This window comes from Aplidium turbinatum, chromosome 6, assembly GCF_918807975.1.
Source record: "Aplidium turbinatum chromosome 6, kaAplTurb1.1, whole genome shotgun sequence".
Classification (NCBI taxonomy): Eukaryota; Metazoa; Chordata; class Ascidiacea; order Aplousobranchia; family Polyclinidae; genus Aplidium; species Aplidium turbinatum.
This window is the reverse complement of record NC_137477.1, coordinates 33,261,532-33,286,597: the sequence shown is the minus strand read 5'-3', so window position 1 is coordinate 33,286,597 and position 25,066 is coordinate 33,261,532. Positions and strand designations below refer to the sequence as shown.

The 25,066-nt window shown below is 38.2% G+C and overlaps 1 protein-coding gene across 1 annotated transcript in view; it reads left to right on the top strand.

The window, feature by feature from the left end:
* Nucleotides 1–10,499: 10,499 nt before the first annotated feature.
* LOC145772599 (uncharacterized) overlaps nt 10,500–25,066 on the top strand; it is a 28,870-nt gene continuing 14,303 nt past the window's right edge. Inside the window, exons 1-3 of the mRNA XM_082584459.1 lie at nt 10,500–10,637; nt 22,366–22,471; nt 24,616–24,747. Of these exons, the coding sequence (XP_082440585.1) occupies nt 24,660–24,747 (88 nt within the window). The 5' untranslated portion in view covers nt 10,500–10,637; nt 22,366–22,471; nt 24,616–24,659. The remainder of the gene's footprint in view (nt 10,638–22,365; nt 22,472–24,615; nt 24,748–25,066) is intronic.

Genomic DNA, 25,066 nt, shown 5'->3' with positions numbered 1-25,066 from the left:
GCGGGCCGTAGTTTGGTGACCCCTGGTCTAAGGGATTGAGCATCGTAGGCTACTGATTCTCAAATGTCTGACTATCAAATATTGTGTTAATATTAACTTTCAATATTTTACAAATGTTGATCGCAAAGGCATCGCTTTAAACGTATTTATATCAAAAGTATTAGGAAAATAAAGTAGCTGTCTTCTGACAGGTGTCAAACCCACAACAATGCTTGATATGAACGACTCGGTTACATGTCTTGTAGCCTAATGCAAAGGAATTTATTCTCACACGAATCAATTCAATCATTAATATCTAAAAATCGATTTCGATCAGCTAGAATACTTCTAGTTAAGAATAATTCTAATTAATTAAGAAAAATAATTCTAGGCTATTTGTTTTCATCTCTCGTGTTGTCGCTATATGTCAGGGCATCCGTTGGTTAGCCACTGCCTGGTGACGTCGTCGATAGAAACTAGACCTTCCATACCATGAGGTGGTCTGTATAGTCGGCAATCCTTGATAATGTGGGCTGCCGTCTGCATTTCACCACACTCACAAGCAGCACTCTCTGCCAAGCCCCAGCGCAACATGTCTGCACCATAGGCTATAGCGTCCAACACCAGTGAGCAAACGGTTACGCCTTGATGAGGCAAGTCTAAAGAGGTCATGGCCCAGCTGGTTGTCGGGCAGGGATCTGAATAGCCTACTTGGCGAAATGGAGATGTGCTGCTTGACCAATGTTCACACCCAGGGATATCTAGAGAAGGGGATAGGTCTATGAAAGCTCGCAGCGATTGCCTTATTCTCATGACACTACCAGGGCGGTAGTTTGTAGTGCTTTAAACATGTGGTTCTTTTTAAAATGGTAGAAAGTTTTATAAAGCAGCTGGTAGGCTGCAATGAGCTACAGAAGACAGTTATCAAATGTTACGTAGAGCATATTTAAAGAATACTTGTTTACAAAGACAGTTGAAAAGTTACCAGTAGGTCTAGGCAGGGATATCTAAAGAAGGGGATACGAAGGCTTTTATTACGTCTGACAATAGAAGGGCTTTTGTTTATCGTAAATAATCTGTGTTTATCGTAAAATGACAATTGGCGCCGATAGTAGTTTAATAAATCTTGTTATGATAATTTGCATTGCGCTATTGGCATCAGACCTGGATATTCACAGCATGCTCATGGTTGTTTGTTAATTCAACTACCGATATACCGGTAGCCTACTTGCTTTACATCTAGCCTACTGCAAAAGCTTTGTTAAAAACAGCTTACTGGTAACTTTTCAACTGTTTTTGTAAACAAGTATTCTTTAAATATGCTCTACGTAACATTTGCTAACTGTCTTCTGTAGCTCATTGTACCAGCTGCACTACAAAACTCTCTACGATTTTAAAAAGAACCACATGTTTAAAGCATACAAACTACTGCCCTGGTAGTGTCATGAGAATAAGGCAATCGCTGCAAGCCTTCATATCCCCTTCTCTAGATATCCCTGGGCCTAGGCTGTTATTGTTTATTTTAACAAAGCTATTGCAGTAGGCTAGATGTAAAGCAAGTAGGCTACCATGGGTAGTTGAATTAACAAGCAACCGTGAGCATGCTGTGAGTATCCAGGCCTGATGCTAATAGGCTACCCTTCTTTAGATATCCCTGTTCACACCTAGCCGCGTGGCACCACTGGCTTTCTTGATTCTAGCCGCTGCTTTGGTGGCGTGTAGCGTGGTTGCGTGTAGCAGATGGTTGCGTGTAGCAGATGGCCGGGGTTTAGGGCTTTACGGCTCAGGGAAAGAACAGCACGTTGACGCCGTAGTGCAGCTGGCTCAATGTTTGCAAGGACAGGCAAGCAGTCAATTGGAGTTGGACGGAGGCAACCTGTGACAGTTGGCAGGCAGTTGTTGATTGGCACAATTATTAATTCTATTAATTAATTCTATTTGTAATTAAGCTTAACTGAAGATGATCTAGCTTCTATCTGATCGAAATCGATTTTTAGCTATTTATGGTTGAACTGACTCGGGTGAGAATAAATTCTAAATAAATTCTATTTCATTATATCAAAAATAACTACAACTCGCAAAGCAGAGATTTTGATAGCTTTTTATAGATGAAAATAGAACATCAATACTAAACAAATTACATATTCAAAAGGGTTTTAAAAAACAGGTACCCAATAAAGAAATGCCAAGAAATTAAAAAAAATACAATTTAACAAATACCATCTGGCAACCTTGTGGTTTGCGAGGTTTGCTTGCTAAGTTTGCTGGCCTGTTGTTAGGTACTTAGGTTAGGTATTGAGTAACCTGGGTTTGCCACGTTATAAAGACAGCCCTTCATTGTTGATTTGTTGTAGTACTCTTGTCAAATAAATCTACACAACAAAGTAACAGAGAGTTATAAGGTTTTATGAACAAGTACAATATACGTACGGAATCGGCTAATTAAAGGCGTATTGCGTTGGTAACATATTAGCATCTAATAGTAGCCTAGGAAAATGCTTTGATCATACAACCGATCTCGTTGACAATGCATTGTGTTGTTTCACAAAGCACTAATAAACTCAGACTTTGAGTTTAATTAGAATTGCAAACAGTTGTAGGATTAATCCACACAATTGTGAAGCCCAATGGGATGCAACCTAGTTCGTACCATGAACAGTTCGGACCGTCAGTTGGTACCTTGAAAAGATCGAGAAAAAAAATTAAAAAAGCCGAAATCGCAGTTTCCGCAATCATTTTAAAATTTTCCCCCTGAAAAGATCGAGAGAAAAAAGAGCTCAAAACCGAAGTCCGCTGGTTGCAGTTTCCGCAAACATTTTTCCGCAGTTTCTGCTAACTCTAACCATAGAGTAATCTATGCTCTAATCCTAACCCTTGCTGATCGCAGTTTTGGCAAAAATTTTTCTGCAGTTTCCGTTCACCCTTACCCTAATTCTAGCCATAGAGTAATCTATGCTCTAAGTGCTCTAACCCTAACCCTCGTTGATCGCAGTTTCTGCAAACATTTTTCCGCAGTTTCCGCTAACCTTTACCCTAACAATAAAGTAATCTATGCTCTAACCCTCGCTGATCGCAGTTTTCGCAAACATTTTTCCGCAGTTTCCGCTAATCACAGCTTCCGCTTACCCTAACTCTAACCATAGAGTAATCTATGCTCTAACCCTAACCCTCGCTGATTCCAGTTTCCGCAAACATTTTTCTGCAGTTTCCACTTACCCTAACTTTAACGATAGAGTAATCTATGCTCTAACCCTCGCTGATCGCAGTTTCCGCAAACATTTTTCCGCAGTTTCCGCTAACACTAACTCTCGAGTTTGTTTCAAATTGTTTGGGGAAACTCCGATCAGCGACTTCGGCTTTGTGCTATTAAACTGCGATCAGCGACTTCAGCTTTTTTTTTTTTTTTTCTCGATCTTTTCAGGGTACAAACTGACTGTACGAATGGTTCAAGGTACGAACTAGGTTGCACCCAGCACAATGCAACCAAGTTATTGCATACCCAGATGGCAGTCGCCTATTCGTAATAATAGCACCTGATCGGGGTGCAACCTAGTTCGTACCTTGAACCATTCGTACAGTCAGTTCGTACCCTAAAAAGATCGAGAGAAAAAATTAAAAAAAGCCGAAGTCGCTGATTGCAGTTTAATAGCACAACGCCGAAGGCCGCAGTCGCTGATCGAAGTTTCCCCAAACAATTTGAAACAAACTCGAGGGTTAGGGTTAGCAGAAACGGCAGAAAAATGTTTGCGGAAACTGCGTTCAGTTAGGGTTAGAGCATAGATTACTCTATGGTTAGAGTTAGATTAAGCCATGGATCACTGAATTAGATTTTTAATTCTTATTTTTAATTTTTATTAATTTCTAATTCCGTGATCCATGGGTAAGCGCAAACTGCGTTTAACGGAAACTGCAATCAGCGAGGGTTAGGGTTAGAGCATAGATTACTCTATGGTTAGGGTAAAGGTTAACGGAAACTGCGGAAAAATGTTTGCGGAAACTGCGATCAGAGAGGGTTAGGGTTAGAGCATAGATTACTCTATGGTTAAAATTAGGGTAAGAGTTAGCAGAAACTTCAGAAAAATGTTTGCGGAAACTGCGTTTAGCAAAGGTTAGGGTTAGAGCATAGATTGCTCCATGGTTAGGGTTAGCGGAAACTGACGAAAAATGTTTGCGGAAACTGCGATCAGCGGACTTAGGCTTTGAGCTAATTTTTCTCACGATCTTTTCAGGGGGAAAATTTTAAAATGATTGCGGAAACTGCAATTAACGACTTTGGCTTTTTTAATTTTTTCTCTTGATCTTTTCAAGGTACGAACTGAGGGTACGAACAGTTCATGGTACGAACTAGGTTGCATCCACCTGATCGCAATATCTTTTGTCTTGAGCAAATTGGTTGAACGTATCAATGGAATAATCGTACCAAAACATCTGACATATGACTGATACGATTAATTAATTTCATTTGTAATTGAATAATTGTAAACTTTTGCTATGTCTTTTTGTGCAATGTATCATTGATTTTGGATGCAACCTAGTTCGTACCATAAACAGTTTGGACTGTCAGTTCGTACCTTGAAAAGATCGAGAGAAAAAATTTAAAAAAGCCGAAATTGCTGATCGCAGTTTCCGCAATCACTTTAAAATTTTCCCCCTGAAAAGATCCAGAGAAAAAATAGCTCAAAACCGAAGTCCGCTGATCGCAGTTTCCGCAAACATTTTTCCGCAGTTTCCGCTAACTCTAACCATAGAGTAATCTATGCTCTAACCCTCGCTGATCGCAGTTTCTGCAAAAATTTTTCTGCAGTTTTCGTTAACCATTACCCTAATTCTAACCATAGAGTAATCTATGCTCTAACCCTCGCTGATCGCAGTTTCCGCAAACATTTTTCCGCAGTTTCTGCTAACCTTTACCCTAACCATAGAGTAATCTATGCTCTAACCCTCGCTGATCGCAGTTTCTGCAAACATTTTTCCGCAGTTTCCGCTAACCACAGTTTCCGCTTACCCTAACTCCAACCATAGAGTAACTATGCTCTAACCCTCGCTGATCGCAGTTTTCGCAAACATTTTTCCGCAGTTTTGCAGTTTCCGCTAACCCTAACCCTCGAGTTTGTTTCAAATTGTTTGGGGAAACTTTGATCAGCGACTTCGGCTATTAAACTGCGATCAGCGACTTTGGCTTTTTTTAATTTTTTCTCTCGATTGTTTCAGTGTACGAACTGACTGTACGAATGGTTCAAGGTACAAACTAGGTTGCACCCATTCATAGGCGCCGACTTATCAAAAAACCTTGAGGGGCGAGAAAGGTGATGACGTCATAACCGTAACGCTATTTTACTCAATTAAAATAGTCTTTGATTAAGCTTACCGTCTTGTTTATATTGACAAATAGGTCACAAACCGAATTCATTAGAACCGCTGCTTGAAACGATTAGTTTTACGCATGCAGTACGCCTAGTCGTAAAAATTTTGATATTGTTAGCTCGTAATTGGAACAGTTGGAAAACAAGACGATTCGTTTCCGTTTCGTGCAAGTGAATAACAACGATCAAGACAGTGAAGTTATCGCAATAAAACGCAAAAAATCATGATCTCAAGCAGAGTGAAAACCCGCTATCAGTTTTATTAACCTCGTTTCGCTAATTACTTACTTTCAAAGCGTTGACAACGGCGAAGGGTTTTCTCCTCTGTTTTTATCGAAAGTCTTTGTAGTCTTTTATTGAATACAGTAGGCTATATACTCGAGTATAGGTCGAGATGTTCGCAAGTGATTTTCACCTCAAAAAGGCAAGTTCAACTAACACGGGACATGCTGTTGTCTCCAGCTCGGCAGTTTTCAAAATGAACGCACTAAAAATCATTGTCGACGTAGATTACGGAGTGTGAAATCGCGTCGGCCTAAGTAAAAGTTTTGAATACGTTTATTTGCAGTGATTCAAACTTAATTTTCAAATTCAATGATTTCTTGTCAATTCTAAACTTTATGCACTTGTTGAGCAATATGCAAAGCTCACGAGACAAAACAGAAAGAGCTGTTTTAAGAGATCATTTTTTTATTTTTGCCTGTAGGATATAATCGTTCTTATTATTACGTAACATTCCATGATCGTTAAAGTCGATGTCAAACCTTAGCGGCCGCATAAAACAATGATGTCAGGTTAGCTAGGTGATAGTAGCAGTAAGAGACGTGAGACGTCGTTAATGCAGGCAATATCTGCGACCAAGACCATTAAACACCTTTTCTTTTATCGGTTTTCGATTTAATTTTCACACATTGCGAAGAAAACAATGCGTTCTGTAGAATCATAATTGTCTCACAGCAGGAAGACCTCGTTGAAAATAGCGCGCGTCTAATTTAGCTGGTTTATTGAATATTTGCCGTGAATAGTTACGTGACTATTCCAGCAGCGTAAGTTACTCTACCATCTACTTTGAAATTTCCATATCGTATGAGAAAGCCATGCGATCAGCTGCTGTTTTGCGGGCAAGAGCAACGTAGGCTTTTCTTGCTTTCGGCGTTCTTTAAGTCCGTTTAAATTATCTAAATCTCTTTCGCGAAGTGTTTTATCTTTAAAACACCACTTGTAATCACCATTTTTGTTGCCCCTCAACCATAAATTTACGGGGGGCGCCGGCCCCCCCGGAAGTCGGCGCGTATGCACCCATTGATTTTGATGGATTTAAGTTGAAATATTGAAAACCGGATGCAAACTAGTTTGTACCCTGAACAGTTTGTACCCTCAGTTCGTACCCTGAAAAGATCGAGAGAAAAAATTTAAAAAAGCCGAAGTCGCTGATCGCAGTTTCCTCAAACAAACAAAAACTCTTACAATCATTTCCGAAAACTGCGGAAAATGGTTCTATTTTTTTCTGTAGATCTTTTCAGTTTGTTTGCGGAAACTACGATCAGTGACTTCGGCTTTTTTTAATTTTTTTTCTCTCGCTCGTTTCCTAACCCTAACCCCTTTTAAAATGTTTGCGGAAACTGCGATCAGCGACTTCGACAAACTCTTAGGATCATTACTCTTAGTTCTGCATTACCAGAAATTTTAAAAGGTTTGCGGAATCTGCGGAAAAACGGAAACTGCAATCAGCGACTTCGGCTTTGTTCTATTTTTTTTTGTCGATTTTTTCAGTTTGTTTGTTTGCGGAAACTGCGTTTTTCTCTTGATCTTTTCAGGGGCAAATTTTTGAATGTTTGCGGAAACTGCGACCAGCGACTTTGGCTTTTTTAATTTTTTCTCTCGATCTTTTCAGGGTACGAACTGTTCAGGGTACAAACTAGGTTGCACTCTTGAAAACCACTGTTTTTGCTGTGTATAAACTCCTCGGATGTCAGCAGTATTTAAATTCAAAATTTAGTAATGCCGTTACAGTACAGATAATAATAATTGTAATGGCCTTTTCAGACTTCAGACAAAATTGATTAATTGTATCAGTTTAAGCAATATGCACTTAACCAATTTCGTCTGTACTAAGTATTATACATGTAAATCGGATAAAAAAAAGGCTGTGGCTATATTACACTATATAGCGTTGCCAGATAAGGAATTCTGCCTTAATTTGAGAAAAGTTTAAAGCTGTTGAAAACAAAAACTTGTATTTTGGAAATATTTTTTTGGTCATGGGCAAAGATCAAAACCCTAACCCTTCCCTTAACTCTTCCTAATTTTAATCATAACTCTCGCAACACCTGAATGTAACCATGGCAACAAGTAGGTAAAAATAGCCACTTCGTAAAAAAATGCTTTCTGTCTAATTCCACTATCCTGGCTTTTTTCTCAAAGAATCAAAAGAGAGTAGCCTACTTTAAATTAGTGTTGGGCGGTATATCTAATTTTCGATACGATATCTTTTCAATATCAATATTTATTTCAATATTGTTTGATATTTTAACTATTACAGCCCTAACTCTTAACTGCAAACTCCTACAAAAACATTGCCGTCGCCAAGTCAACAAACCTTGGGTTGCGGCAGCAATTGCCGTACGTTTTAATCCAGGGGTGGGGAACCTGCGGCTTGCGGGCTCAATGCGGCCCGTGTGACTGTTCCACGTGGCCCGCGTCAAAGTTTCTTTACCCAAAATATATTGAAACAACACTGCTTAAAAAAGAGTAGGCTATTTTTTTTGCTTTCTGCTCTTGCTCTCTTTTTGGTTCTCCTTTCAATGTGGTTGCAACTGATGTTCTTAGTAACTTCCAACATGAAATAGTAGAGCTCCAGAGTGACGGTACGTTAAAAGCGATGTACCAAAACATTCTACTGCTCAAGTTTTATCAACGCCACATTAATGCTGATGATTTTCCAATCATGCGGAAACATGCTTTGAAATATATGTGTCTCTGTTTGGAAGCACCTACCGTTGCAAGCAGTTTTTTTTCAAATTAAATCTAACAAAAAGTCAGCTTCGCTCCGGACTGGCTGATAAAAGCGTGGAGATGCAGTTAAGAGTTGCAACATCTTCCATGTCAGCAGACATCACACGACTCACCAAAAATAAAAACTTTCAGCCATCCCACTAGCTGTGAAAGTGAAATAAATCATTGTCTACTTTGCTACATTTTTTATCTGTAAATAAAATTTCAAAATTTTTAGTGGCCCGCTTGTGTTCTTACTCATTTTATGTGTAGACCCAAATTAACTTACTGAGTTATTTAACGTGAATTACCATAACAGCGTGCGTATCTCGTTGCTCGCTTTATCGCTACTTTTGGTATTATTACATCACAACAAATCAAACAGTGCGGTCGTGATAGACTACTCCAGTATATGTTTCACTTTTTGTTTGACATGTTTTGGTACAATTTTGTCGTAATAAACGTTCACAGCAATTTCCGAGGCAATTTCAACTTTTGCCGTTTGGCCGCAGCAACATTTTTGCCAAGTAAAAATATGGTAATTTCGAAAACTGCATGAGTGTTCACAGCAAGTAAAATAGTTCGAGGTGAGGCCTTGATGCGATGTTTCTGCTGATTAAACTCCCGCTGCGAGTTTTTGTCCTAATTGAGTGCTCATTTTGCGACGGCATTTTTATTGGCCTAGTAAAATAGCCATTATGATGTTTGCGGCAGCATTTACCACGGCAATTGCCGTGTGCCGCCGCTAATTTCGAGAACTGCAAAAGTAGCGAACAACGTGATATGCATGCAATTTCCGTTGAATAACTCACGGAGAGGAAAATTAAGTTAATTTTGGGTTGATTTAACGTCCGAGTCAGCACAAATTCATTTAATTTTCTCGGCGGGTTCTATTGCGTAACAACAATGCCCACGAAGAAATTTACGTTAATTCGGCATCTAGCGACGTTGAACTATCATAAAATAACTTTAATTGCTCAACCAAGTACTGGTAACAAATTAATAGCTCTCAGCGAGAAGATTGCCACGATTTACATATGCATTAACATAATTTCGGCACAATTGGGATACTGCGAGCAACACAAAGTCTGTTGGATGAACTAGAAGTAGATGTCAGAATCGGAATCATCATATGCTGTATCGGAGGATGAGGTTGTCGTGCCATCACTGGAATCGGACACATCAAGATTCAAGAGGCTCATCGCTTGGCTGTAAATCTACACTGTCTTCGCCGTTCGCAATGCAGCATCCACGTTTTGCGGCTTTCGTGCTTTGATACCCATCCACACGCCTCTTTCGCAGTACTCCATCAGGGTGTTGACTAAGGAACAAATCTATGGCTGTGGCATAACGACTGGGAGAAATGTCTAACCCTAACCTTACAACCGCTCGTGTGGCCTTGGCATTTTATGCCGACGCCCAATGCGCCATTCATGCACCTGCGTCGGCAATTGCCGACACTAGTTTCGAAGACTGAGAAACTCTTTTCTTAATTAGAACAAAAATATTGAAAAGTATCGAAATATCGAGTATTTTTTCAAATATCGTATCGTTTTGATTTTTTTAATATCGCCCAACACTGCTTTAAATTGCATATATATTATATGTTTTTTTTTTTAATTTCCTTCATCCTTTTGTGTACATAGTATGCAATGCATTGATCAACTTAAGTTATTTTCCTAATTTAAAAAAATGTTTTTCGGTATAAATTCAATTTATAGTATTTTTATGTTAACAACGAGCAATTGACTATCTGTTGAAACCAAAAAGGAAAGTTACATTTTGTTTTTGCTAATGATAAAAAAGTGACTACCGTACCGTACCTCTAGTTCTACTTGGAGTATCGATATGTTAAATCACAGCTTAATTCATGTTAATGTGTAAAACAGATGATTCAACTTTATGATGGAGCGACCAAAAGACCCACGATTGAAGCAGCATGTTTCTCAAATGCCTGAAAATGATTTGCATGATACAGAAAGTCAGCATTTAGAGTTGTCACCAAGAAGAAAAGAAAAAACTGTATTACGACATGACACTTGTACCATGGCCGAAAAACTGGATAATTTATCAAAGAATACTTGTGAAAATGACATTATTGTGCGCAAACTTCGTAAAGATGAACTAAATTATATTAAACGGCAGTTAAACAATTTTTCTTCAAGTGATATTGAAAAGCAACAAAGTAGTATTTCAAAAAATGATGCAAGGCAAGATAGGAAACATTTTCAAGCAAAACAGAGTGGTTTGATTCCAAATGCAAAAAATGTTGCTGCAGGTGTTGCTGATTTATCCACTCAAGTAAGTCAATCATTAAGTCTTCACTTTTTTAGAATTTGTTTTTAATTTAAAGCTTGTTTTGTGGCTCAATTGTTTGTTATGTATATACTACCAGATGTGCTTGATAGTTCTTAGCATAATGATTGTGCTAGCGCTTTATGTTATCATTGGTTTGTGCTTCTGCCTTTACAAAAAATGACCTGTCTTAAATACGTAAGGAAAGGCAAAGCATTTCTCATCTCTTTTAACCCTATTCGGATGGACGCGTTCCGTCCAATCGTCCATACCTAAAACTTTCATCGATTACATAAAACCTACTGGCTCAAATTAACTGAAATGTTATGACTTTTCCGAAAAATTATTTATCTTTGGTTTAGTAATAAAATGACATTTTTGTGTAGTATGGTTTTTAGTTATCAGCAGTTTTTGACACCCTACTTCCAAAACTGCTGCAAAACTAGTAAAAAATTAATCAGCATGAAGTTGAAGAGGGATTAACTTCACCGCTGGATTTTGCATCAGCAGTTGTCCTTGTCGGAAGAAAGTAGGTCATGTCAAGAAAGTATGGCTAGACCCTGCCTGCCTTTACAAAGAGATTAGCGATTTCAAGGAGATTATGACAGAGACATCAGACAATTTTAAAAAAAATGACTGGGCTACTTTTAATAGCAAAAAAAGCAATAGTAAAAACTGGTAGAGTATGTGTGTGTGTCCATTTAAAGTTTTAACCAGTTTGTCAATAATTTTGCTTTAACTTTGCAAAAAAAGCAACCTCGTAACCACTGGCGCCGACTTACGGGGTGGCGTGGCCACCCCGTAACCGCTGTGGCGGGGTGGCAGCCACCCCGTAACCGCTGTGGCGGGGTGGCAGCCACCCCGTTTAGGTTACATTACTTACTGCAAATAAATGTAATTTGAACGGACGTTTAAATTTTTTTTTGATCATTGGTTTTCGCTTCAAGTTAACGTAAAGCAAGAGGTGAACCAATACAGTATTGCGAAGAAAATGATTGTTTTTGTCACAAGCATGATACTCGCGTAACATCAAGCAAGCTACGTGAAGATTACGCAACGCGTGGCTCCGAGTTTTTTCCTTGTTGTTGTTGCGATCGCTTTATTCGTTACTTGTCATAAGTCATTGTTGCATTTGTTAGGTTTACAATGGGATTTATTAATCAATAAAATACGATCTTTTTATTGCTTCCCTCAAAAATCTTTTTTTTTAAATTTTAATCTACAGCAGTAGTTCCCAAAGTGGGCGCCAGCGCCCCCCTGGGGGCGTTTGCGACCATAAAGGGGGCGCTGGCTATAAAGTGGGCGACTGGGGGGCGCTGAGAGTAAATCGGGGCAGTTACAAGAAGAAGATTGCAAAGCATTTTTTGTCATGTTTCGCTTCAAAGAAATACAAAAGAAGACGGTGACTATAAGAACTCTGTGGCAGATATTGTGGCAATTATGTTGGCAACGTCGCTTCGAAGTGCATTACAAGTTAGTTGAGGTCATACTCGTAGACTCGTAACGCATGACTTACTTGAAGCACTGCGATTACGCAAATCCGATCTTACAATCCGAGAGTATTTTGATCTAGCATTGGTCTTAATCTATCTTTGAAGACTGTCATCAAAGCTGTGAATAAAATTAAAGCGCACGCTCTGAATACACGCTTATTCAAAAGATTGTGCAATGAGAATGATGAAGCTTTTGAGCGCTTAGCCTACTACTCCACACCGAAGTACGATGGCTTTCCAAGGGAAATTGCCTTGCACAATTTTATTCCCTGTTTGAAACTATCGTGGAAATTCTACAGAGTTGTGACCCCGGTCTTGCGAATGACGTCCTGGTTGTGAGAAATGATATCGCCTACTTGTCAGACATATTTTCCAAATTTAATGAATTGAATTTATCCCTTCGGGGTACGGTAACGAAATAAGCTCGTGTTCTGTCAGCGAAATTTTGCTAGATGAGAATTTTTCCAATTCTCAAGCTTGCATCAAATTGGTACCAGTGACAAAGGCAAATCTGATGTTGATGTCGAGACGTAGCCTACAGCAATTATCTTCAAGAAGTACACAAAAGTAAGGGAGTTCGATTCCAGGATGTATTCCAGTTAGATATCCATGACTGGATAATCGACCCATTCTGTGATATTTCTGAACATGGAATTCTTGAGGAGGAACTGATAACATTGCAAAGCGATTTTGCACTCAAAGCGAAGTTCATTATCTTGTATCAATCGTTCTGGCTACACAACCAAATCAAAGAGAAATACCCTCACATGTGGAATCGGGTCAAAGTTTTTATCATAGCCTTTCTCAGCCCATACTTGGTGGAGCGTGCTTTCAGTGCCGTGACAACGCTACTAGATAACAAAAGAAACCGTCTTAACATAGTTAGACAGGGAGACTTAAGATTGTCCCTATCCAAACTGGAAACCGATATCAAGAGGCTGATGACATTGTGCCAACGTCATCCGTCTCTTTAAAGTTGCACTTTAAGCTGTGATGAATGGAAAATAACTTTGGTTTTACTTTTTTTGTCGAAGGGGGCGTTTGATACTCTGTTCGTTGTCCAGGGGGGGGCAATTAAAAAAAAGTTTAGGAAACACTCTACAGCATAGAGTCCATATGATTGTCGCAACTGCTTGATCTATTTGCAAGCAATGAAACAATTTCATTAATGCTTCCAAACGTGGTCTACTGGTCTGCATTGTGAAAATATACTTATCGTTGCCTTCCACCACCTGCGAGGCGGAGCGATCGTTTAGTGCACTCAGGCGCATAAAAACCTACTTGCGATCTACCATGACACAACAGCGATTGAACCACGTCCTAATTTTAAATGTTTATCAAGCTGAAGCTTCACGGTTACAACTTGACCAGTTGATTGACAGTTGGATTGACAGAGCTGGTGTTCGCAAAAATACTTGTACCAAATGTTAAGTGTCAGAGCAGCAACGTAACAATAAAAACTCACGACATACCTCCTGTGCTTTGTTTTAAAGTTGCTTTGTAAATTATCGAGCTACAAATCAGGTGTGAAAAGACAACTGCATCTACGAAACACGCTTAGTAAAAATCAAACAAAAACATGCAGTTTGAAAGTTTTTAGGTTGCCATATTGTGCTAACCGCCACCCCGTGCAAAAATAAAAGTCGGCGCCTATGCTCGTAACTAGAGATGTACCGATACCAATATTTTGGCCGATACCGATATCACTTTTTTAGGCCGATACTGATATTTTGGCCGATACTTTAGTGTTACAAAAAGAAGCAATTTTGGTATTTGCAAGTAATTATATCAAATGCTAAGTTTTACCTTATTTACATAAAACTAGAGATGTACCGATATATCGGTATCGGTGATATCGGCCATTTTTTTAGTATCGGCATCAGTATCGGCAAAATTTGGCCGATACTGAACAAGTAAAAAAAGGCGTTTGCTGGGGATTTTCTGCAGAAGCAAAGATATAGATTTTTTAAAGTTGTAACTAACGTCACATTGATGTAGAAAAATAAAAACCTGTTCAAATTTTTGATACGTCACACTACCATGATTTCATGCGCGCACCTTTTGGCATTGTTTGCTTACAGTGATTCTTGTTTGAATGGCATATTATGCCAATTCAAAGTTTTTTTTAATAGTTTTATGTAGAGATGTACCGATACCAATATTTTGGCCGATACCGATCCCGATACCGATATCACTTTTTTAGGCCGATACCGATACTGATACCGATATTTTGGCCGATATTTTGGTGTTACAAAAAGAAGCAATTTTGGTATTTGCAACGAATTATATCAAAGCAGAAACATGGTCACTCACAAAACAACAAACAAGAAAACTGGCAGCAGCGCAAAGGAACATGGAAAGAATAATATTAAACATAAATAGAAAAGACAAGGTTAGAAATGAAGTCATCATAAACAAAACTAGTATCAAAGATGTCACAGAAACAGCAACAAACCTAAAGTGACAATGGGCGGGACATGTAGCAAGAATGACAGACAACAGATGGGCCAAGATAACCACAGAAGGGACACCGAGATATGCAAGAAGAACTAGAGGTAGACCAAAAAGAAGATGGCGAGATGACATAGAAGAAAAGATTGGCATCACCTGGATGAGAACAGCAAAAGACAGAATGGTGTGGGAACATATGTGGAGGCCATCTGCCAGCAGTGGTATGACCGGCTGATGATGATGATATCAAATGCTAAGTTTTACCTTATTTGCATAAAACTATTAAAAAAAGCTTTCAATTGGCATAATTTATTAAAGATTCAAGAATCCAATCTCAACTGCATTGTTGTGTCATAATAGTAGGTTTTAGTACCGTAATGAAAGGCCACCGTAATTGAGGACTGGGGTATAAGGGAAGAAACATTTCATCATATGTACAAGAAACATTTCATCATATGATTTAATTTCCACCTTTCGTTGTAATAAACTTACCAAGCTTAAACAATGTCATGGCAGAATAAGTAGGCTAGGCTCAAAATGAAAGCAATGGGACTATGAATCCTCATTATCAAAATGGTCTTGTTGCGCCTAAGATGACAACCTCATTGTGAAGAAAGGAGCGTTCTTCCCGGCTATCAGCACAAGGTTGAGCAGTGAGCACTCACTAGTACAGCGAGCAGTTGTGATTCGCTAACCACAATGGTGTAGCTTCCACACTAGCCATTTCAGTTCTTGTCGATTTCAATTCTTGCTACAAAACAGCTGCCGAGAAACATATAGTTGATTGGATGGTCTAAATGGCTAGCGTGGAAGCTACACCGTTATGGAAGAACGCTACTTTCTTCACAATGAGGTTGCCATCTTAGGCGCAACAAGACCATTTATTGATTAGTTTAGTGAGGATTCGTAGTCCCATTGGTTTCATTTTGAGCCTACTTACTCTGCCATGACATTGTTGAAGCTTGGTGAGTTTATTACAACGAAAGGTGGAAATTTAATCACAAACTGATAGAACCAGCTTACTAAAAACAACCAAGTTACATGGTTTTTTTAAACGTTTAGCAACGTAAAAACGATGCAAAATTATACATTTTTGCTACCTTAGTAGTCTTGGCCTGGTTTTAGGGAGCAAGTCTTTTAGGTGCTGACAGTTAGGCGCTGGTCTAATAGGCGCGCACACTCTGGCGTCTGGATATTTAGGTGCGGAGCACTGTGGCGCCCGGTCATTTAGGTGCTATTCCTAGTAAAGTCTGTAGATTGTATTAGCTTGGCAGCTTGCCAGAAAATTATATCATGGCTTCAGTGAGTGAAGCTGCTAAAACCGGCAATGCTTTTCACACAAAATGTTACATTGAACAGAAAAATATATTGTTGTTTTATTGATTTATTATTGTTTTATTTGTTGTTAGTCCAGGTTTGCTTTGGTGAAAGCTTTATCAATAAATTATTGAAGCTTCCGAACATTATTGAGTTCATTTTTAGTTAACTCTTTCGCGACCACGGACGTATACACACGTCTTGGGATTTTTGCCATGATGACCAAGGAAGTATCCCTACGTCCAAGGTTAAAAGGTAGCCTATTTCAAGCAAAAAAATAATGTAAATGATGGCAGATCCATAGTCTTTGCCTGTTCTTTTTTGGCTAATTAAAAAAAATATTTTGGCGGTGCAGTTATCAGATGAGGACTTCTTAAAGATGGGGACACAGTGGATTTTTTTTCTTTCACTCATTGGAATTGGCAGTCAAAACTGGCTAGGCAACCCCTTACTTTGGAATTTCTCGATCAAAAAGACTGTAAGCTAAATTACGTAAACTTTTTGCTTAAAATTTTCCAAATTTCTCCATAATCATTCTGCTGTACCTCCTAAAGCATTGCGCGCAGAAACGAAGTAAATTTTTTCTCATGTGCAGAATTGTTTTGGCATTCGATTAAACTACATATATTTTCATATTATTGTATCATGCTTGGGTAGTAAAAATTATAATGAAGTACACTTTTCTGCCAATTTTTAATTTTTAAAAAAATTAGAAAAAATACCTTTTGGAAAGTTGCTAGTTGTACATAGAATGTTTTAAATTTTATTGCAAAGCTTTGCATCTTCGGATAGCTGAAGATGTATGCTTTCATTTGATGTCAAGATTGTGCGTCTACGTCGATCACATGACATGTTTTTACCGCGTAAATACAACAGATTTGTGTGAAAAATGTCTGGTAATTTAGATTAAATATAAATTACTTCTGTTCGGGATGGATTGGCCATGTGACGAGAACGCGTAAGACGCTCTACTACTGTTCACATGAATACATTTCTACAGGGCATATAGGCTACACCTTGGCTACAAGTTGCAAGCATAATGGTGAGACTTCGCTCGTTATTAAACCTAGTCCGGGTTTTGACGGAAAACTAAGTTACTCTTCACTCAAGCCTACCGCCCGCTTGAGTACAGCCTACGGTACATTTTTTACTGATGTTTAGTTATTATTTGACCTAACTAAAAGTGAACTCAATCTCATACATTTTCGGAAACTTGAATAATTTATTGATAAAGCTTTCGCCGGCGCAAACCTGGACTAACAACAAATAAATGCTGAACACGCGCATTAAAAAAAACAACATATTTTTCTGTTCAATATAACATTTTATGTGAAAATCATTGCCGGTTTAAGCAGCTTCACTCACGGAAGCCATAACATATTTTTCTGTGTAATATAACATTTTGTGTGAAAAAGCATTGCCAGTTTAGGCAACTTCACTCACTGAAGCCATGACCAACAACGCACACGCATTAACAAAACAATATATTTTCCTGTTCAATATAATATTTTGTGTGAAAAGCATTGCCCTACGCCCCTACCTGCCAAGCTGATACAATCTACAGACTTTACTAGGCATAGCACCTAAATGAACGGGCGCCACAGTGCTCCGCACCTAAATATCCAGACGCCACAGTGTGCGCGCCTATTAGACCAGCGCCTAACTGTCAGCGCCTAAAAGACGTGGACCCTGGTTTTATCCTCTGCTGAGAGTAAAAAAGAAACACAAATGATAAATATTGGAGAAATTGAGTCTCCTTCACAACTTAAGAATCGAACAACGCAAAACTGCTGAAACAAAACGTTTTGTTTGAGTGAAAGAATCACTGTAAGCAAACAATGCCAAAAGGTGCGTGCATGAAGTCATGGGAGTGTGAGGTATCATAAATTTCAACGGGTTGTTATTTTTTTTACATCAATGTGACGTTAGTTACTACTTAAAAAAATCTATATATATCTTTGCTTCTGCAGAAAATCCGCAGCAAACGCTTTTTTTTTACATGTTTAGTATCGGCCACAGTATCGGCCAAATTTTGCCAATACCGATACTCAAAAAATGGCCGATATCACCGATGCCGATACCGATATATCGGTACATCTCTAGTTTTATGCAAATAAGGTAAAACTTAAAGCACAAGATCAAAAGTAAAACCACAAGATCTTGTGCTAAAACACAAGCCGTGGCACCACCGCGACTGACACAGTGACAAATTAGTCTAAAACCAAAAAATTCCCTAAATTCAAAATTAGTTGTGTTCAAGTTTGGCGCTTACAATAAATAAATTCCAAAATACGCCACAAAACCAACCAAATTTGGAAATTTATAGAGCAGCAAGGGGAACTTCAAATGGGCAACATTAGGTGCCAAGGGGGCATTATTACGTCATTATGAGTGACAATGGACGGATTTGGAAGTCCTTGGCACTTGAAGATTCAAGAATCCAATCCCAACTCAATGTTGTGTCGTAATAGTAGATTTTAGTAATGAAAAGCCACCGTGGGGTATAAGGGAATGATATCATAATTGGGGTTTCTGAAAAAATAATAAAGGGTTTGCGCAAACTCTCCAAATAGGCAATCATAATTGATAATAAGATGTAAAATGTAAACCAAGTCATTTGTGTAGTCGTACAAAAACTATTCCACAAGTAATATGCAACCTAAGGGCGGTAGGCACTTTAACATACTGATATCCCATTGAACCACGAACCATCAACCAATCAGAAGCTACGCTGTTCATGATGTCATCAAGGTTGCGTTTCTCGGAACAAAGGAAAAATGCAACTTCCCACCACTGCTATTGCTCTTGTTTGTTGTGTAATTACCAAAAAAAGTTTAAAGTAATAATCAACTCTCTGGCTGAATGCTGAAATGGCCACAATTGGACGGACAACCTAACATCTGATGGTTCGAGTTCGTTCAATTGGATATCAGTATGTCAAAGGTTCTACCCCTAAGGGCGCTTGTCGTTTGGTTGAGAAGCTTTTGCCAGGCCAAGACTACTAAGGTAGCAAAAATGTACAATTTTGCATCGTTTTTACGTTGCTAAACGTTTAAAAAAACCATGTAACTTAGTTGTTTTTAGTAAGCTGGTTCTATCAGTTTGTGATTTAATTTCCACCTTTCGTTGTAATAAACTCATCAAGCTTAAACAATGTCAGAGTTGGCTAAGTAGGCTGCGCAACAAACTCCCACAGCCACAGTTATCACCACTTGCTGCTGACAAGTCAAAGAACATCAATGTCTTTTGATGTTGCCTATTTGCGTTGCATTTTTGTGGGTTTTTTTGTTATGATACTTGCTCTTCGCTATTTCTGTTACGTTTAGATGATGTCACGTTATTATGCCGATTTAAAATATAATAATTTAATTCATGACGTTGTATGGATGAAAAACTTTTACAAGTTTTATACTCTGCTGAGAGTAAAAAAGAAACACAAATGATAAATATTGGAGAAATTGAGTCTCCTTACACAACTTAAGAATCGAACAACGCAAAACCGCTGAAACAAAATGTTTTGTTTAAGTGAAAGAATCACTCTAAGCAACCAATGTTAAAACTTGCGCGCAAGAAGTCATGGGAGTGTGACGTATCAAAAATTTGAACAGGTTGTTATTTTTCTACATCAATGTGACGTTAGTTACTACTTTAAAAAAATTATATCTTTGCTTCCGTAGAAAATCCCCAGCAACGCCTTTTTTTACATGTTTAGTATCGGCCAAATTTTGCCGATACCAATACTCAAAAAATGGCCGATATCACCGATACCGATCAGATATATCGGTACATCTCTACTCGTAACATTTTTATATCAGACAGCCTTTTTATTACAATGAGGATCTAGCAAAAAATGAATTAATTTTATACCTAGTCTACACTCTACACTACAGGCCTAAAAAGCCTACTCGCCGATTGTGCAGCCTCGACTGACAAAAATCATCTACACTTGCAAATTTGCTTTTGCAACAGTGTGTCTTCAAGCACAAACTACATCACTGTCTAGTGTCTATCTTAGTTCCAAAGGCTTTCATCTCAACTGACTCTTTTGCTAATTCTGAAAGTTAGTCCAACTTGGGCAAACAGAAACCTGTATCCTCTATACGGAAGAGCTAAAAAAAGGGATCAAGGCAAGAAGGTCGGTAGGCTACGACTAGCCTGCTAAGCTGCATTTTGATCAGAAGTGTTAGAAAGTAGTAGAGAAAAAAAATTTTGAAATCTATAAACTCTTGTTGTAGCAAGGGCGTTTAAGCTTCACTGCAATCAATAAGAGTTCAAGCCAATAAATAGTGCAAGCAAAATCATTTTCAGCACAGTAAGCTTATTACAAAAATAAATCATGTAAGTTATGTTGTTCTGTCACAAAAGAAATTGCTGACTGTCTCTAAGTATGACTTGCTAGGCTGCAGGAAGCTAGCTCAATGTGACCATATAAATCAGGAGTGTTCAACCCATTGCCCACGTGCCTTATGTGGCCCGCGGGAAGGTTCTGAGTGGTTCGCAGTATTTTCAAAATTACTTGTATTATCAAGTTTATCGCCTACGTAATTTATGGCGAACTTACATTCCGAGAAATTGGCATTTATTGTTTGCTTTCTTTGTTTATTACTCTATATTAGTCTCTAGTGCAGGGGTGCACAACTGTTCAAGTTAATTTTATTGCATCACAATGTGCATTGTTACATCCAAATCCTTTCCACACAATCCTACTTGTGCTTCAAGAGTCAGTCAGTAATAATTTTTGTTTCATTGAGGTACATCTGATATCAGAGAATCAGGCAAAACGCATTTAGCCGTGAAATATTTTCTGCACTCTGGAGCGATATGGAAAATAAACTGATGTCTCTGAAGAAAATTATCAGAGGATTCACAGATTGGAAGTTTTCTAGACCTCATTATTCGGCAAACTTACTTATATGAGCAGGTTTTTCGCTGATGAACCATGTCAAATCCACTGTGATATCACTAATTTCTGACAGCCATATCAAAAACTCTTTTCGCATTGCTGCATTGTGCATCTCACCGAATAATGCCTATATAACTTGTTAGAGAAAAACAGCGCCAAACTTCACATTGAAATGTTGACGTGTAGTAAAAACTTTATTGACTTTACTATATCTTGGTTACCTATGTCTATTTTTCTTATAATTGTACAAAAGGATAATACACATTTTTAAGATTAGAATTTTGACGTGAGGGCTTCAATTAGAAATTATAAGACAGCTGTTTCAAAGATTACAAATTAGCAGTAAACACTCAAGTAGCCCGCACAATAATTTGTAAACCGCATGTGGCCCTTTGACCAAAAGGTTTGGACACCCCTCATATAAATTGGGAAAAAGTTAAATATATTGTAAATGAGAAATAATTAAGTACAAGCGAATAACATAGGTCAATAATGTTTTCTTCAGATAAAATTTAACAAATCAAATCGAGGTCACAACCTATCATAACAAATTTTGAGCTCAAAAGAACAATTTATGACGATTTAAATGCAACTGGCATTCTTCCACCAGTTGACATAAAGCAACAAAATAGATTTAACTTCAATTAAACAAAAAGCAACAAAAGAAACGCAGTACCCTATTTATTATTTTTATGTAATATTGCATATTATATAATTAAATCAAATATACGGTAGTTATTACTATCTGAAGCCTTTACAAATTGTTTCACCTAACGGATCATCAGAAGGTCTTATTCAAGTAGAATCAAGTATTCTATTTGAATAAGTAATAACTATAACTATATTTGATTTAATTCGCTCTGCTTTGCCTTTTTGCTTGGCATTGAGCACTTTTTGTAGTATTAATAGTTTTCATTGTTTTTTTATATAACTGCAGACAGGACGTCACTGTTTCAACCTTAAGGTCTCCTCAGTGCAGTAAATCGTACACTAGACACGAACGCCTATATAATTATATATATACATTACAGCAGTCTGCAGTATCATACCGTTCACCTATCTGTATGTATTATCTGTGATTAATTCACTTAATTCTTGGTGTTTGTTTAAATGTTTGGGTGGCAGCTGACTTTGATGACCTTTTGGTGTTTTGCTGCCATCCGAGTTGTTCAAATTATTTTTATTTATTTTTTTGTTTTTTCTAAGTATGATATATATTTTCTACAAATAAGGAGTTGCTGAAACAGATTGTTTCTGGGAAAAAATGTGGCATGTGATATGTCATGGCTCGTATGAATGTAAAGATGCTCTCAAAAACGTTTGTTTCGCTTTGTATAAAAAAATTTTTTTCAAGAGTGCTTATTTTAGGGTCTATGTTGGTGGCAACCCTGGTTAAGAACAGACATTAATTTTGAAATGATTGGTTTGAAAGATAAGCTCCAAAGTAAAATTATTGAACTGAAACTTGAGTTTAAAATTTCTTTGTCCGTTGTCAATTATGACTTTGATTTTTAAGTTCAAAGTACCACCATCATTGTTAGACTCAATGCATGCATTTGGTATGTTTCAGATTGCACCCTTGTCTGTTTTTCCTGATTCGACCAGCAAAGAACATGAGAAAAAGGAAAGCAAGAGCAATTCAAACCAACCTTTTCTTGGCCAGAATGCTTTACTTGGTAAGAGTACTGGTACTAGGCTAATGCTCATGGGCTCTATCCAAGGGGGGGTGAGCAATGCAAAACCACCCCCCCCCCCCACTCATTTGGCTTTGAACAGGTTTTGTGATATTTTTTACTGTATTGAAGGAATTTTGAAAAAAAAATGTTTCGGCTGTTATCACTTCTTTGATTTGGTAACCCTGAACTACGTGACAGGCGTTTACACTGTGGAGTTTTAACTTAGGTAAATGCTTACCCAAAAATGCCATTTCCGATCGAAACATACTTTGTGAAACCATTTGGAAACCCTGTGTACGTTGATGATCAATGAAGCTGGTGCTTGTCTGGGGGGTGTAGCCCCCAGAAGTGAAATGACTATGATGATTTTAACCCACTGTCCAAAAATCACCCCCCGAATTCTAAAAGTGGATAGAGCCCCTGCTAATACTGCATCAGACACAACATTCTGGTCGGAAGCAGGATGTTTCGACTACAGAATTCCTTTTGGCTTTCGGCTTCGTATCATATCTGCTTCATATACCATAGTTTAAATCAATGTTACAACCGAGCAGTTGTTTGCTGCTCTCACCAAGCGCTCTAATATGTGCCTACTGACAATGTTGGTCAGAGGTAATTTTTTGGGTAGGTTTCAAATTTGGCGATGTGTTCATCGACCTGATATAGAAATAGAATTGTTTTCAAGATATTTAAGATTTTTGATTGACTTGATCCTCTTTTTTATGTTATATTTCCCATAGCGCCCTATGTAGAATGAAGATTTTTGAAGAAAATTAAACCAAAAATGCTTTGCAGGCCTCGAAATTCACGGCGGACAAGTCCGCTGTCACAGCATGTGACGTCCGCGGGAAGTACCATTTAGATCGGTCATGTTTGTCCGCTGAGAAGTAACACATAAACTAGCGATACAAATCGTCATTGCATAGCACGAACAATTGTTGCGAGAATATAATTTCCCGCGCATCTAGAAAATGTGAATACTGTATTCCTTAGCTTCCATTCAAGCAAGAAGACTTTCGATTTTTACGTTGCTTCAACGATTGATGACATTGAATCAGCGCAACGAAGGTGAATTCTTCGCTAAAAATGGATGAAAGTCCAGTACTTCTACACAAATCACGCGCAACTTAGTTCAAGTCTTACGTCACAATGTCTAGCTTTGATCACCGAGTAATATTGATCAAGCAAGGTTTGTTACAAAATTAGATCATACGAGTGAGCTATTACAGCAAGATGCAGCAAAATTTATTAAATTTTGGTATTACACTAAGAATGAAAAAGCCCAGGGAAAAGTCACTTTCGCTCACATGACACGCAAAAATAAATCTAAAGATAAAAGCCCAGTGAAACTTTGCACAACAGAAAATTGTAGCGTTAGTGTAGAAGTTTTCCGACTCGTGCCCAGAGCATTGTGACGCAAGAAGCCACACGACCTCGTTCGGTGGAAGTTAATCAGTTATGCGGCGTATTAAGCAGCCACAGGGCGCTTTGACTCTTCAAGCGCACGTCGTTAGCCTGATGAAAGCGTTTCTGAGTAATTCACTGAAGTTTTAAAAAGCATAGCAATAGTTCTCAAATGGCGAAGAATTATCAAGATAAAGTGATTAAACATGACGATCGACGCTAAAACTGGTGTGTCCGCCGTGAGGCTTAATTTGTCCGCCGATACAGCTGCTCAGACCGGACGCATTTGTCTGCCGTCAATAAACACAAATTTGGAGGCCTGCTTTGAATTGACCCAATGACCCTTCATTGCTCAATGTTGCAAATTTGCAACACATTGTCTGCTAAATCTTCTGTATTATTCTGTACCTTTTATGAAAAAAAAAATTTTGAAAATTTGTTTTTTTTTCTTCTGCGCTAGGGGTTGACCAATGTTACAGGTAACATGTTTAGCCTATTTTTGCATCACTGCAGTACCAGAACGATACAAATAATTAGATTTATCCAAAGTGAACCTGTCAAGTGAACCTGGACACATGCACACACAGATACACCTTCGGGCCGATGCCACTATCACCTTCGGCTCGGAGCCGAAGTTTGGCCAGAGCTTTAGGTCGTTCCATCCTTACATAGTACTAACATTTTGTTTGATGACGATTTACTTCAAAATTGAATTAAAGATCAATAGAGAAAATATTTAGATCGAAACACAAGAGAGAAGGTTCGTTGTTATGCGTTGACACTCATGGATATGGTGAAAGTCGCTGATGAGAAAGATTCTGCAACCAAAAGTAAAAAACAAATGAAAAAACAGCAAGAACAAAATTGTACTGGTGAGAAATTATTTAAAAGTCATTTTTTCATACAATAGAAAACTCATGCATTTTATGTAGCCAGGGCTACGATTTTTTTTTTTCTTGTCGAACGACCAAAAATCCTGCGTTTGCTTGTCGAATAGTAATATGACGTCACAAGAGTCAGATAAGCGTTTGGCAGCGAATTGCCGCACAAGGTGTGTGGATGTACGTCAGAGTCATTTACTTAAGTTTTTAATCGGACGCTGGTTGAGTGATTGCAAAGGAGTATCAAGCTCTAAGTTGTATACCTTCCATGGTACACGACATCTGGTCGAAATCCTCTTGGGTGAGACCA